Source organism: Callionymus lyra, chromosome 1 (assembly GCF_982586985.1).
Source record: "Callionymus lyra chromosome 1, fCalLyr1.hap1.1, whole genome shotgun sequence".
In the NCBI taxonomy this organism is placed as follows: domain Eukaryota; kingdom Metazoa; phylum Chordata; class Actinopteri; order Syngnathiformes; family Callionymidae; genus Callionymus; species Callionymus lyra.
Genome location: NC_141818.1, coordinates 17,734,013 through 17,750,104, shown reverse-complemented (window position 1 = coordinate 17,750,104; position 16,092 = coordinate 17,734,013). Strand labels below are relative to the sequence as shown.

General features: G+C 37.4%; 2 protein-coding genes across 5 annotated transcripts in view; both read left to right on the top strand.

The window, feature by feature from the left end:
* Window positions 1-2,623: 2,623 nt before the first annotated feature.
* tmem230b (transmembrane protein 230b) lies at window positions 2,624-4,394 on the top strand. The gene is made up of 3 exons (XM_087805436.1): window positions 2,624-2,899; window positions 3,865-3,987; window positions 4,067-4,394. The coding sequence occupies exons 1-3, from the start codon at window positions 2,798-2,800 to the stop codon at window positions 4,205-4,207; spliced, it is 366 nt and encodes a 121-aa protein (XP_087661562.1). The 5' UTR covers window positions 2,624-2,797; the 3' UTR covers window positions 4,208-4,394.
* A 1,140-nt stretch (window positions 4,395-5,534) lies between these two features.
* igsf9b (immunoglobulin superfamily, member 9b) overlaps window positions 5,535-16,092 on the top strand; it is a 30,556-nt gene continuing 19,998 nt past the window's right edge. For 3 of the 4 annotated variants that reach the window (XM_087795528.1, XM_087795536.1, XM_087795508.1), the window contains exons 1-2: window positions 7,777-8,167; window positions 14,918-15,013. In XM_087795528.1, coding sequence (XP_087651654.1) covers window positions 14,953-15,013 — 61 coding nt within the window. In that variant the 5' untranslated portion in view covers window positions 7,777-8,167; window positions 14,918-14,952. Of the gene's footprint in view, window positions 5,618-7,776; window positions 8,168-14,917; window positions 15,014-16,092 lie in introns of those variants that run through there. The other variant, XM_087795518.1, reaches the window with a different exon arrangement.

The following is a 16,092-nucleotide window of genomic DNA, read 5'->3' as shown; positions in this document are numbered from 1 at the left end:
CTACTGACTCCTTCAAGAAACATCTTAAGACATTTTTATTCGTGCAGGCATTTCCTTGATTCTCTGTGTTTGTCTCTGTGTTGTCTTGACCTTTTAAGTATATATTTTATTGAATATTGTTTTGATTGTTTAAGCGCTTTGTGACCCTGGTCTGGAAAAGTGTTCTATAAATTTAAATTACTTACTTACAATCCTTTCTATAAAGTTTGTCACTGTAGCACAACAGCAGTGCTTTATAATGCACACCAGAGGAAGTTTAGCTGATTAAAAATATATACATTAAATATACAATCTACAGTAAAGTGTCCACTTCTGCTACATTTAAGTGATCAAAAAGGCGGATTTAAAGTGTGTGTTTGGGGTAGGTAAGGATTGAAGACACAATTGCTATGTGCAAAGAGTTGATAACTTAGAGGTTGGAAAATGTGTTTATTCGCGTTTTCTCCTCCCCATAAATGGTAGATTCCCCCAAAACTGCAAGTTTGTTCAAATAAAATCATGTGAACTTTATATGGTTGCTAGTCTTGGCTTGTTTTAGTTTGAACACCTTCAGTTCAGTTCACCAAGCTCCCAAAGGTTATATCTAGATTTATTTTAACCTAAATAAATTATACAATGTGTGTACTTATGTGTGGAAAGCTCTTTAGGATAATTTATATGTATTTTTTATCAAATCTAGTTTGTTTCAAAGTTGAACATACAAATAGCAGGTCACCCTCACTGCTGCCCGCTTCAGGACCTGCCCCACCTTCTTGTGCCCCCCTCAGCTCCACACAACCACTTCCCAGCTTCACCTCCCTCCAGGTTTACGATGTACTTCGGAGGATTCGTCCAGGGAAGGCTGCTGGTCCTGACAAGATGTCTGCTCGACTGCTAAACACCTGACCTGCTGAACTAACTGAGCCGCTCCAGCATATCTTCAACCTCAGTCAATAGCTGGGGAAAGTACCAACCCTGTGGAGGACTTCCTGTATCGTTCCAGTCCTGAAAAAGATTCGACCGAGCGTGCTACATTACAGATTAACGATTACAGACCGGTGGCACTGACTTCGCAGCTGATGAAGACACTGGAGCGGCTGGTCCTCAAACATCTCAGGCCACAAGTCCAGCACGCGCAAGACCCCCTGCAGTTTGCCCACCGGCCTGCAGTTGGTGTAGAAGATGCCATCCTTCACCTCCTGCATCGGACCTACTCCCACCTGGATAAAGGAAGCGGTTCAGTGAGGATCATGTTCCTGGTGTTTTCCAGTGCCTTTAACACTATCTAGCCCACTCTGCTGCAGGACAAATTGACACAGATGCATGTGTACCCTGGTCTGGTCTCCTGGATTTTGGATTATTTTACTGATCGACCACAGTATTTCAGGCTGAAGGACATCACGTCTGACACTGTGGTGTGCAGTACAGGAGCACGTCAGGGGACAGTACTGGTTCATCATCTACACTTCAGACTTCTGCTACAACTCAGAGCTGAGTCTCGTCCAGAAGTATGCTGACGACACTGCCATTGTTGATGCATCAGGGACAAAAGCGAGGAAGAGTACAGAAGTCTGATACGTGACTTTGTGGACTGGAGTGAGAGGAACCACTTGCAGCTGAACACCTCAAAGACCAATGAGCTGGTCTTGGACTTCGGGAGGTCCAGGACAAAACAACGTCCAGTGTCAATCAGAGGCGACGAGGTGGAGATAGTTGACAACTATAAGTACCTCGGTGTGTGGCTGGACAGTAAACTGGACTGTTCCTGCAACACAGACTAGGAAAGTCCAGAGTAGACTGTACTTTCTGAGGCTCCGATCATTTAACATCTGCAGGAAGCTCCTCTGCATGTTCTACCAGTCTGTTGTGGCCAGTGTCCTGTTCTATGCTGTGGTGTGTTGGGGTTGGAATGTGTCCAAGAGGAGTGTCAACAGGTTGGACAGGTTGATCAGGAGGGCTGGCTCTGTGGTTGATATGAAGCTGGACTCACTGGTGACAGTTGCAGAGATGAGATCACTGGACAAACTACTGTCCATCATGGATGATGACAGTCATCCTCTGAACACTGTCATCAGTGAACAGAGAAGCAGATGGAGCCCATGAATGATCCTTCCCAGGTGCAAAACTAATAGACTCAAGGACTCATTCATTCCTTGGGCTATTAGATTGTACAATTTTGGAATTTTGGGGCAGGAGTGGAGTGAAAGTATCTTGAAATTCTGTTCTATCTTAATTTTAGTATCCTTTGTCCATTAGATTGTATCATCTTGTTCTTTCTTTTTATTTCTCTTTGTTCTTGTTCTTATTTTCTATGAATAATTGCTGTATTGCTGTCTAATTGAAAAATAACCATTTCAATTTCTTTTATAATCCCACAGAGACAGATTATCCACGTAGCTAGCAGCAAATGTCATAGGATCAATAAAGTTCTACCTAACCTAATAAACAATCAATAATTACAACTGGGAAATGATTACGTAAAAATAAAAGATCAACATAAATACCCTTAAAAAACTCAAACATAAATAACTTATGTATGTATTTGTTAAATATTCAATCTAAAAAATTAACGAAACACCGTTACGATCACGTGACGTGACGACATCATCCCCCGCATGCGCACTGTCGACTGTGGCATTGTAAACACGGAAGCGTCACATGAACAGAGTCGTCTTTAATCTCATGGAACCCTCGTGCAGAGCCTTTTATCACAAGTGAGGGAACTTTAAGTATCGAATATTTCAAAACAATTGGCTCGCGAGATGCTTAATTCCCTAAAAGTATTCTAAAAAACGTCACCGAGTGTTTACTGACCTACATGAAAAAAATGCCTGCTCGCAGCGTTATTTCCAACGCGGGACCGAACAAGGTCCAGTACTCTCGACTGGCAACCGATGACGACGGATACATTGATCTGCAGGTAAACATTCCATACATCCAATACAATAATGTGTATTTGTAAGGGTCTGCAGGTTTGTCGACAAATACTAAAAATATAAATACTTAATGTGTGTTAGGTTTATACACTTCTAAAACAGACGGTTTCTGCAGTTTATAAAGTTGTTTAATAATGCTAATAATGCTTATTTCATTTTTAATGGATTTAACTTTTTGAATTGGGTAGTCCATTGTCTATAGTACTATATAATTTAGAGTACAGTTATTCCACTGACCCTGAATTCTTTTTACTACACTTTAAGTTTAGCTCAAACCAAAAATGAAAGTGGAATTTGTTTATCTTTAAAGTTTTAAAAGTAGGTTTTCTGCTATGGTATGATGGCTTTTATGGGAATGTTAACTGTGTTGGCTTTAGTTTATCGGTCACTCTGATTTTATGGCTTAGCGAGTTTCCATTCATTGGGGAACAGCCCTAAATGGATCTTAACAGGATAAAGGTTGCAGACCCCTGGGCCACTCTAGTGCTCTGTTAAATCATTCTTGGTAAGAGACTTCAAGGTAGACCAAGCCAAGAGCACAATGTACCTGACATTATAGCTCTTATGATCGAGACTCAAAGAGGAGTGTACATCTATTTGCAATGCTAAGCATTGCTTGTATAATCAGAAGTGAAACTAGCTTATTTAGAAGTAAGCAACACCACCATGTTTAGCATTTCATCCAGAGTTAAGATAAAATTGTCATTTTTAAAGAACATCATGCCTCATTGATCGTAAAACATTTGCAACTCGCATTTTCTGGTTCATTGAAGGAAAAAATTACTTGAATGAAAAACGTGATTTGTTTACTAAAGTGTTTGAGAGTCTGCCATTTTGTGTCCTAACTGCATTTTATTTTTATTCAACAGGTTTACCAATATCAATACCAATACCACCAATATGTATGAAGTATTAATCCATTCTAATCATTTAATTGACCTCTTTACAGTTTAAAAGAAGTCCACCCAAGGTTCCGTACAAGGCCATCGCTCTCGCCACAATTCTCTTCTTCATCGGCACGCTGTTGATCATCATTGGATCTCTTCTCTTAGCTGGATACTTTGGTGTCACCGTGAGTCGAAATAAAAAGTTTCCTGTCATAATCAATTTACTTTTGGCAAACCAATGATGTTTCTTTTATCGTTTCCCAGCACTCCGACCGTACAGTTCCTGTACTCATCATCGGGATTCTGGTCTTTTTGCCGGGAATCTATCATCTCAGAATAGCTTACTATGCATCGAAAGGCTACCCAGGCTACTCCTATGATGATATCCCTGACTTTGATGATTGAGAAACTCAGTCTGTTTTGAAAACATCATCTTTTAAAAGCATCTTTTATGAAGTTGATGTTTTAAAAAATAATTTAAGGGCTGATCGTGATATCTTAACTAGCTTTATTATGCAGTAAACCCAAACTTTGTCTGCTAGTTCGCTCCGTTTAATGTATTGTTTTGCACAATAAACTCATTATTTCAATCTTTTAGTGTTAAGTGTTTTTCAAAATATAATAAGGCAGGTTTATTGTGACATATAAAAATGTAATGTCATAATTCAAATCTTAAAAGGAAAGTTAAGTCATATGCTAGCTTAGCTGTATGAGAAGTACTGCATGTCATACCAATCTTTTACACTGTAACATTCTTCTTTTATACTTTTCATTTAATAATAATCTGTGTAATAAAGTATAATTTCCAGCAATTACTCTTGTAAACAGTAAATAAGGGTGCCATTAGACAGTTTTTAAAGAAACCGTTTACCAATTCTGGAGAGTAATTGTTGCTTTACTTCACTAAAAATCTAAAAATGGAGAGAAATCCTTCCAGGCTGTTGCTCCTAAGCTTTGGAACGATCTTCCTCTCCCTCTGTGTTTGATGGATCTACTGACTCCTTCAAGAAACATCTTAAGATGTTTTTATTTGTTCAGACTTTTCCTTGATTTTCTGGAACTCCTGTTGTGTTATCAGTTTTATCTTGCCCTTTAAAGTATATACTTTATTGAATATTGTTTTGATTGTTGAAGCGCTTTGTGACCCTGGTCTGGAAAAGCGCTATACAAATAAAAATTACTTACTTACTTACTAAATTTGACTTGCGGGGAAACTGTTATCCATCAATCTATCAGCAAATGAAGTTCTTTATTTACTATTTATTTATGGATATGCTTAATAATCGACATATCCTTCTATATTTACAAAAACGTATCTGTCTTGTATAGTCTGACCAGAACATCATGGTTCAAGAATTCTTTCTACCCGGCTGCTGTCTGGATCATGAATATTGCTTAATCAAATAAATATATTTAGTTTTCTTTTATTTTTTTTATTTTTTTCATTATTTTTATGTAATTTATGTTTCCACCACAAAAAAAACACTGGCAACGAGTCACCTACTTGTAGAGAAACGTTTATGTTTGAATTTGGCGCCACTTAACGGTCGCTTGTTGTATGTTGAAGCAAAAGTGAAAAACACAGGAATAGTTGAAAGATAGTTGTTAGTGGTCAACTGGAAGTTTTAAAGCGAAACGATAAAAAGTTGTTTCCTTCAACCTACTCTCTTATTTGCTTCACACGAGCTGTTTCTATTTTTGGTGAAACAATTGTCATCTTAAAAGAGACACTTTGTCAGACATTCGTGCCACAAGGATTCTTGCAGCTGGACCTGCAGGAGCACCAGGAGCCTGAACTCATCCTTCAGTTAACAGGTAAGAAACTACTTATTTCCTGACTTTTGTTTGAGAGAAAAGTAGTTTTAGTTTTAGCACATTTATGCTACAGATAAGTGAGTGTTTGTTGTTGCCACAGTCTCTTTAACAGATATTGTGGGTTGCTAGCTATAATAAAAGGCAATATTTCATAAATTATTGTTTCTTGCTAACGTTTGTTAGCTATAGCATGATATCAAAATTAGGCGGGATTTAGTTTTGCTAATATAGTCCTAAATAGGATCAGCTTTGAACCAAAACTACATCTTTGAAACTAAAATATATAGTGTACCAAGTGTTGTTATAATAAATACGTGCAGATAGTATAAACACTATATATATATATATATACAGTTATAGTCGGGGATGGTGAGTTTTATTGGTGATAATACATCACTATGTTGGTAACTACAGTGCTAACTGATGAAAAGTTTGTGTATATCACTCGTTCTGTGTGTATCTGACACCCGGTGCTTTGTGTCGTGCTTCAGCAGCACATTCGTCTTTTGTTGTGAACCCCCAAATCTGTTCCCACGAATGGACGCTTTTGTTTGAGGCGCTCAAACACCACCAGCTCCTCTCGGCCAGATACAGCAGCGCGCAGGCGGAAGTGCACGTGGATTCTTTCAAAATTAAAGTTTTGGTCACATTTTAATTATGAAGAGAATCAGGTACGTACCTTTATTTAAAGGGCAAATAAGCATGTGGAATTAATTAATTTAATAAATCCCAACCTGTATGCTCGATTCTATGTGGAATAAAGCAGCTCATCTCAAATATTAGCATTTTCGGAAAATGCAAGGCACACCATTGTTAAGGCCATATTGAATAAAATTAGGAGTTTTATTATTTATTTTTAAAGAATGTTATAGTCCAAGTCAACATGCTTTTTCTTAACTCATTTTTTTAAAGGGAAAATAATATGAAAAACAACTCATCAGTTACTTGCGTGTTTCAAATATTGAAGTCTTCCTCTGATGCAGTAAGTCTCTCATCATGACCATGTTTTGAACGTATTACTTTATAATGTTCTCCCCCGTCTGAAATCTTGGTAAAAAAGAGTGAATGAATGAAAGAAGAGATAAAAGAGGTTACGAGAGTGGAGCCCACGTAATAATGGGCTCCACTAACTCTCTTCCAGCCAGCTGTACTCACGCCCGCTTTGTTTATACAACGCATCCCTTGGGGGTGGAGGCTTCAGGGATTGAAGATGCACGGTGACCAACCTTGATGCTTGACCAATCACAGCAGCGTTGGTGTGGTTGTGGCAAAAATAAATTGTATTCGTGGGCGGGGCTTAAGCACATTTTCTGCTACAAATGTTTCATTGAAAACATGGGTTTGTGCAAACAGACACACTGAGTACACTACATTGATTTAACAGACACTTAAAAAATCACATTAGTTGCTCTTTAAATGTACTTTTGTTTTAATAAATAATCAAAAAAATAACCTAAATGTGAGAATTTAGTTGGAAATTATGGTTATAAAAAAATGAATGCGTCACTAAACTCCACCCTTTTTGAGATCTAATGGCTTCAAAAATAACAATTTAATGAATATGTGAAAGTATTTAATTGTGGAAATTTTTCAAAATACATTGAAGTCAAAATTGTTAAAAAATAAATGTTATGCATCCTTTAATGTTACCCCCATTTCCTCTTTCATAGTTGTTTATTTGAAAGGTTACTATTTTAATTTAGATTCATTTTATTTGTGTATTATTCAGCTGAAAATAATACTAAATGTTTAAAAATAATCGAGTACTTAACAGAATCTGAATCGAAAAACTTCCAGTATTGAAAATGAGACAGAATTTTGTTTGTGGCGTTGTGGAAATATCATACACATTAAAATGGATTTAGATAAGTGGATCGTAGATTAAACATGGCTAAAGTGAAAAGTGAAAGTGCTATTTTAAATAAACATTTTTTTCTTAGACAACGCAACAGTTGGACAGATGGACCGTCTAAGCGTGCTTTTATTTTGGCACTAAACGTCACAGGATTTGTAGTAACGTAGCGTCTTGTAACTTGACGGGAGACTGGGTCGGGAGGAGGGGTTCACCAGGATGGGAGGAGAGTCCTCAGACCATCAACATCAGGGGTTTCTAGAAACGTGCGGGTGAATCTGGCGCATGTTTGCGAAAAGACGTTTCTTCACCGATCTAGACAGTTGAATACCTTTTTTCACCTATTATATAGTTCTAAGATTACGTGTCTTTTTTCGGACGACTTTTAATTTTTTTTAAAAGGATGGACCTCAGCTGCGTGTAAAGTTTAAATGGACCTAACATGGACTGATGCTGGTGTATTGGCTTCGCAGATTTATTTAAACGTAATGTTCAAGGAAGATTGCTGTATCTTCACTGCCATCCACTATATGAAGAAGATGTGACTACTTTCATTTTATATTTTAAATATTATTATTTTGGAAACAATCAAAGTTCTCGTAAGAAACGACTTTTAAAACCTTTTTCCTGCGAAAAGAAGGATCAATGGAATAATGAAGTAGACCTCGAGCTTTGACTGAGAAAGTGCCTAAAGCAAGGTAAGAAGCTGAGCTGCACCTGCAGCCTACATCCTCTGTGGTAACGCGACGTGTAGTAGACATGTATAACACATGTTAAAATAAAACACCTGTCACCCCTCTGGTTTTACATCTTCTCTAGATCACATCCCTTCATTTTTTTCACATTCATAATTTTCACGTGTAATTTTCAGCAGGACTTTTCTGTTTTTAAAAAATATATATATTACATTAATCACTATAATCACAGTAAACACATTTTCATGGCCTCTTAGGACCTTAAAGTGGGCAACAGGGTTCAACAAAAGAACAGCTAAATGAGGGGTTCCCACAAGCCACGCTTTCTGGTGTCAGAAGCAGTGATGTGGACAAAAGAAGCACCTGTTTAGTGTCACAGGATGTCTGGTCGGTGCCACAGAGCGTCACAATCACTGCAGGGCAGAAGAAAAAACAACAACAAGACTGTATCATGTTATCTTTTTTTTTTTTTTAGATAATCTAGCTGCGTCTCCACATGGTGGAATATGCTCCATGGTGGTCTTGTTTTGATTTTCTCTATGCTAATCCCAGCACGTTGAGTTTTCCCTCCTTTGTTTTGGCTTGCGACTATTGATCACTGAGGAAAGGGGCATTACTCAGTGCGCCTCTATTCCCTTGTGAAGCGGGGAGACTATTTGTCTGGTGTAAATATTTAATGCTTCCTTTTCTGAAACGACCGTTGATCAAATAACCACCTCTGTATGCCCAACATACTTTTACAATAATGTATTTATAAATAAGTGAAATAGGTGTATTGTGGCTGCTTGTGTGTAGTTATAGATATAAGCTATAGTTTTAATTTCTTATGATTCTTTTATCTTATTTGAGTTTTGGCAAGGTTGAGTTAAAGCCCTGGCTGCAATAAAAAGGTAAATTGCTTTTAGACCCTAGGGCCAGATTTTAGGACCCGTCCAGGGGCAACACAAACCTGTCTTTTATGTGCTCTGTTGAAAAGCTGGATGTTTACAGGGGTATGAATCAGGGTTGTGTAGTTGGTGAATGTTATTTTAGACGCATCTTTGGAACGAGGAACTGTCATCTACACCGTGTGTGTGAAATTCAAGGCCCGAGGGGCCATATTCATGTTGATACTGAGATCTTTAAAGATGCCAGTTTTTATTAAGTAAAAAAATGATGAGAGTATTTTAGACAAACACAGAGATAGTTAAGATATATTGAGCCTCTATCAAGGAAAAGACAATACACTTCCTGTTACAGACAGTCTGGTGTAATATACATTTGGTTTGGCCTGAACACCACTGAAAGATTTCGGTCCCTTGTGTGATTAAGTTTGATAACTTCTGAGCTACAGCTATGCCCTTTGGATTTCCTTTATCGATGCAAATGATTTTACATACAATGCTTGTTTATAGATAACATATGTTTTTTGTTCCTCGATCATTTTGGCTCTCATGATTGTTCTTTTGAACACATTCCTTCCAAAAGAAAAAGACAAGAAAACTCATGTGAGCCTCAACAATCGTTCATAGATGAGTGTAAAAACATTTTTGCGGGTCATTTGACATCTAGTTAACATTCCAGTTCAATAGACAGAAACTGGTTCAGCCTCGATTGATAAAGATTATTTGGAAAAGCTGAATTGTGGAGACCAATACATAAAAAAAAACAACTTGGTGATAGATTGATCCTGATGGTCGATTTAGAAATGATACACAAATTGAAATTGGGTTTTAGAAACCCATATCTTTGTTTTGACAGGATCTCAGACTGTGATCGTGCATTATTAATTATTATCATGAGGGTTAGCTTTTAACTTTACTCTAGATTAGTAATATATTGCTGTCGTGCTTGATAGAAAAGAAAAATTGCTGTGATGAACAAAACACTTCTCATTGATCGCTCTAAAGCGTTATATATAGAGACTATGTATGCATATAAATGTACAAATAATGTTGTATTTTAATTAATGTCTATACAGAAATAAATAAAATATAGTCACAAGCTGTAAAACCATACTTGTGCCTTTCCTGTAGATGGCCATAAATTACATTCCCCAAACATTGTCTTGTAAATTGTTTAAAGCTTGGATCTTAGAACATTTGTGTTGCCTACTGGCATTTAAGTGAGACCTTCTGATCTGATAACAGCATTTGTGACTCAAGTATTTATCATCATTCAAATGTCCTGTCCCTGACAGCATGTGTGACACACAGTGGAGCTGTTAGAAATGCCAAATTGGGAACACAAAGAGTTTCATGTCACGCTACACTATTGAGTGTCAAAGAGATATACCCTCAATAAAGATCATGCTAACCAAAAAAACAGATGGCTACTAAGCAAAAATATGTATGTCACCAGGAGAGGTCAACTAGTATTCGATACTGACCTCCGTGTTTGCTAGGTCAACCTGAAGTGGTGCTTAAAATCTGGACCAGAGCTCAGGAGGTCGTTACCTTTAAGTTCTCACGGAGTAGTAACAGTGTCATGTCTTGAAAGTAGATTTATGGCCCTGACCTGTCGCTGAGGTCTCGGATCAGGGGGGTGTCACAGACTTAGACGTAAAGTAGCTAAAGATGGCTGCTCTGCTTTTATGAATCGTTCCTTCGAACAAGCCATCATTTAATAGAAAGCTATTTCTAACAGCAGATAAAAATGACATTTTTGATATGATCCTGCTTAGTAATGAACTCCTGCTGTGTTTTCAGGGCAAGCAAGAATCAATTGTTTTTAATTAACAACAACATTGTCACATGTATCTTGTGATAACTTTGGCGATCCATAAAGAGCAGGCTTCCCCTGTCACGAGACCGGAGTTTCACACGTGCCCGTTACAGGCCAAGTTCATTTCCTTTAAGCTAAAGTCAATACAGATATAGAATTGGGTTTTGGTGGCATGGTGTGAAATCCATGGATTGATTGTCATTCTGCCGTGTGCTGGTTCAACCAGTCAATGTTAGAATGACTGTTCCACTGAATAACTGCAACAGTGTGAACATATTTGGCCTCGAGTGAGCTTCTCAAGACCACATATCGATGAGTTTCTGGAATTGTGACGGGCCACTAGTTCATGCTACAGGCTGCTCTGCATTAAGACTGCAGCCTCTGTTGGGATTAGCAAGGATTAACTCAAAGAGTAATGCTACCGCTTATCAGGACTGTATGTCACCACCATCACTGACGTTCTTAGGTATTCCACTGAAACACAACTTGCATTCAAATCCCCAGTTTTATTTCTTATGACTCTTTTGCATTATTCAGCTGATGTGTGTGTTCATGTGTGATGACTGGGGTATGAAGGAGCACAGGCTGACCAGCTGTTGTGTCACACTCCTTTTTACTTCATATTATACCAAATTAATCATAAAGCTGTCAATAACAGACGTGTATGCAACCATCTGGCCAGTCCATTATTGTTCATTTATTCAACATTTATGGCAGAAGATGTAAGTCAGGGGTGTCAAAGTCAATCACACAAAATCCTTTAGCGATCTAGTTCGCAGGCTGAACAAAATTTTACCAATCTCTTCCAAACAGCAAGTTTGAGTCAGATTACTGCATTATTTAGTATTCTTGGATAATAAACCTTATCATCTCTGTGTTTGTCCACCTTTATCAAACACTCACAAAGCAAACTTCTTCAACATAAATCTTACTCTTATTAAAAAGCCTCTGTAAAATGACATCTTTAATCTATGTTTCTTATCTTATCTTTAACACTGGCATCTTAAAGATCATGATGTCAACATGAACATTAATCTACTTTTATTTGTGCCAACCATTGGAGGGCCACATAAAATGACCTAGCAGGCCGGAATTGTACCCTGGACCAAAGTTTCACGCATCTGGGTTAACTTCTTACATCAATGTACAGTATGTCATGCTCGGATAATCTTTATATTTTTTACATCAAATAAATATATGTTTGCCAAGTCAAAACTAAAGTTTCGGGACAGAATTGAATGCCTCAAATCCACAATGATTAATTGATTTTAATGTTGAATATACTGAACTAATATATTTATTAAATCATCAGGCATAGACTGAGCTTATTCCTTGTGTTGTATCAGGGTCAAGGTGGTAACTTGAAAATAAATGCGTACATCGAATGCAGTACAGCACGATTAACCAGCTCTGTTCTTACAAGTTAAACTTCTGTTTTGCACTAATTTTTAACAACTGAAAAGTCGACCACTTGAAATACTATGGGTTTAAGTTTTGCCATTAGTCAGTTAAACATCCCAACAAGAATAAATCTTTTAGAAGTTTTTTAATTATGACCATTGTAAGGTGAAATCGTGGTGAAATTAGTTGTACTTGTCTCTGTGAGGTACCATGTAGACACGCATGTTAAGATTGATTGGAAATGTCATCCAAAAGTGGTTTAGTGTTCCCATTGTTATTCCTCCCAGTAATTCAATACTCAGTCATAAATATTTAACCAAGTCACACCTGTTAGTTTAACAAGCATGTAGGAAATCTCATCCGACAATTTGTCTCAACTTTGTATTAACCTGATTTTCCCAAGTTTGATGGCTGAAAGTTGAGTGTGTCCTTGATGTGCCTCACCAATTTGATCTGTAATTCAATTACACGGTTAACACTCCGAGCAGCAGAGCAGGATTAGTCTGGGTGTTACAAATGTACCATCCAGAAGGCTAAGTCATGACTAGATCCAAAGCAATTTGTGTCAATGAAATCCAGGGGAGCACAGGACTATTTAATCGCAAAAACACACGTGTGGCGCACTAGTTAGTTGCTTATTGATCAATTTTGCTTTTAAACTATCAATTGAAGTTACTTTACTTGGTATTTAGTGTTTTAAAACTATTTTAAAACACTGTAAATAGAGTGGTGGCAATTCATTATCTATGGTCAGCAATCAAAATGACCACAGGCTTCTTCCCTACTGCCCGAGGAAATGATGGTTAGTCATCCGCCTACTTCCACACCTGCAGAAGAAATGGCCTGCAGGCTTCCTCTCACTCTTGTTCCTACATGCCAGCTCCATCTTCTGATGTGGGAACCGAGCTTACAGGACCGCTCACCATGGCTTAAAGGGATGAAATTTAAATGGAGAGAAAAACGCTCTCAAAACTCTCAAAATGTAAAAATCTGCGTCCAGGTTCACTCTGACCAGTTATTCTCCCAACTGTTGGACAGATTATAAGATTGAAAGGTTATTTTTCAACTCCATCATCATGACCTTTTATTTTCTCACCCCTGCTGGGCAAGTAATGGTCGCGCAGTGGGAGGGATCCGTCACTGCTTCCAAACCTAGCAGTGAAGTGACTCTCTCAATTGTGCACAAATAATCATCCATAAGTGCCGCTGAGACCCTCTCTTTTTGCAACTGTAATCTTCCACTCCTGGCCCTTTAAATCTAGTGTCGCTGATTTAATGTTAATGGTCCTTTTTGTTCTTTTTAATGGTGTGTCGTGTCACGTGTGCCTCTTAAAAAGTGAGGATTAATAATTTGTTGTGCCAGCAAATGAATTGTTGTGATGCGTTTTTGATACAAGCATGGAAACAGAAAATAACCCGAGATAAATTCAAGTTTCATGATTTTTCTTCTCAACTTAATGTCAACTAAAGGATGGGAGAAATTTAAGATTAATGCTTTTGCCTGGTTTGAGTTACAGTCAGAAATATATGTTGATATGACTGAAGCAAAAGGGGCTCAGTTTTCTTGGTCCTCCTCGTCCAAAAAGACACACTTCTATCCAAATACCACAATGCAAATACAACTTCAAAATACATCCATATTACTCCCACATTCTTCCACCCCGGTTGGACATTAGGGTGAGTAGAAAATGGGTTGAAATTTGAAATTTGAGTTTAGGGTGAAATCTTAATAGGTCAGTGTGCCAAGCATGGTTATTTGGCAAAACATAGGGGAAAAGATACATTTAAAGATACGTTGTCTTAAGTAACTTATATTTTTTCAATTACTCTGGTTTTGGAACATGTGTTTATGTCATTTTGGTTATGGCCTGCATTGTTCTGTGTTGGTCCGGACCATGTAAAGTGGTGGTCTTGGTCTGTCATTATATTGTCTTTTCCTGAACTGGAAAACACATTTAGTCTTCTCTTTAGTTTAAATTTCCTTGACTCAAAAAAAGAAATTGGGCTGTTTGAGCTGTGAGATTTGACAACTCCTGGTTTTCAACTTGCATATACCAAAATACTTCTTTTTAATGTGAAAATTGAGATTGTACTTGATCACGCATTTCTAAATACATCTTGGACCTGTATCTGTACTTTCAAATTAGCTCTAATATAACACCGTGGCTCTATTGTCACTGTAATACGGCTTTGTATGTGTATTCAACAATGCGAGGCGGGTAATTGATCTTGCTTAGTATTGAAATGTGTGAGCTCTGGCTTCAGCTGTTTGCATCGTTCAAAAAAGGATTTGTGCTTTTGTGCTGCACATTAGCTAAAGCCGCACATGCAGGTGGTGAAGGTGCACGTCACAGTCAGGTGCTCTGCATTTGCGGCCAAAGGTCTGGATGAACACCAAGCAGGTCACTCGCAGCGCTGTCTATTTCCAGCATCTACGTTCCATTTAAGCACTCATAATAAGGTCACATCTGGAAGTCACACCTAGCAGATTTAGACACGACCTTCTGTCCAAGTTGGACCAATACTGCTTACGCTGTAAATACATAGGGCAGGTCAGGTCAGGATATACAAACCAACATCTACTATACAGTATGTATTCCTAGGATACAATGTGGACCTGTTTATAAAGAAAATGTGTGTGTGTTGCAGGTTGGGAGATGTGTGACGGTGTGTGACGGACGGCCATGGGACTGGAGACACGCTGGTTTCAGGCTGTCACCACTGCTCTTTGCATCTGTCTGCTGTGTGAGTATCATATTATAACCGCTTTTTCTGTTTTATCATAATTATCAGGTTCCTTCCTACATCAGAAATTGTGCACAATCAGAAACATTTATATGAACTTTCATATTAAAAAACATTGACACTATTGGTGTAAGAAAATATTGATACATTTTAATATCACGGTAACATTAATATTCAATAGCAATGTATTTATTTTCTCTAATATGCAAATATTTACTTGTTTAATTTGTATTCATTATCTTGTGGAATACAAATACAGATAACTCTGTTTAAATTCAGTAAGCTGATGTTAAGCGTGCAATAGCATTGTGTGTTTACTGCTATGACACTTATACAATTATATTTTCTAAAAAGAAACGCAATATTGTATCATTGCCTGTGTTGTGATACGTATCGTGATATGCATCATTCTATTATTTTAATACGACCAAAACTATATATTATATCATTTTTATTTATTTATTTATTTTATTTTATTTCATATATTTATATCATGTTTAACCTAAAGTGGCCACAGTAAAAAAAAATGTTGACTGGCAGAACCCTCAATATAACTAAGCTAGGCAGACGCATAAACATTGTTGAGAGTGTTAGGAACCAATTCTTAGATTTAGCCTGAAGTCTTCATAATAAAACACCAGGAAGTCTCTCTTTAAAATGTCCATTAGATTAATCACAAACTATAAAATAACAAAGGTCAGGAACCGTTTACTTTAATGTAACCAAAGTTCTGTAATCTTTGTAATAACAAATGTTATTTAACTGTGAAAGCTGTCAAATCATCTTAGCACGCCAATAGCAGTCTAAAGAAGATTACTTTCTTTTACTGTGGTCATGATTTAGCTTGTAATTACTGCTCAACATCTGTTAACTACATATAAGAAAAGTGGTTTTGTGTAAAAAAAAAAAAAAAGCCTTTGAAGTTTGACGTTGAATTGTTTTCTCACCATTTGTTCACCTTTTGTGCCAAAATGTATTATTTACCTTCTTCATTAGCGTGCGTGAAGCCACTGGCAAATGTTATTGGAGATCAATTGACATATGTCGCAGCTGAGCCGCCTAAATTCTGTTTAAGCAGC

Bases quoted from the DNA above. Each gene is read 5' to 3' on its own strand.
- tmem230b (XM_087805436.1), top strand. From the start codon at position 2,798: ATGAAAAAAATGCCTGCTCGCAGCGTTATTTCCAACGCGGGACCGAAC. The intron at 2,900-3,864 runs GTAAACATTCCA...ACCTCTTTACAG, and splicing joins ACGGATACATTGATCTGCAG to TTTAAAAGAAGTCCACCCAA. The intron at 3,988-4,066 runs GTGAGTCGAAAT...ATCGTTTCCCAG, and splicing joins CTGGATACTTTGGTGTCACC to CACTCCGACCGTACAGTTCC.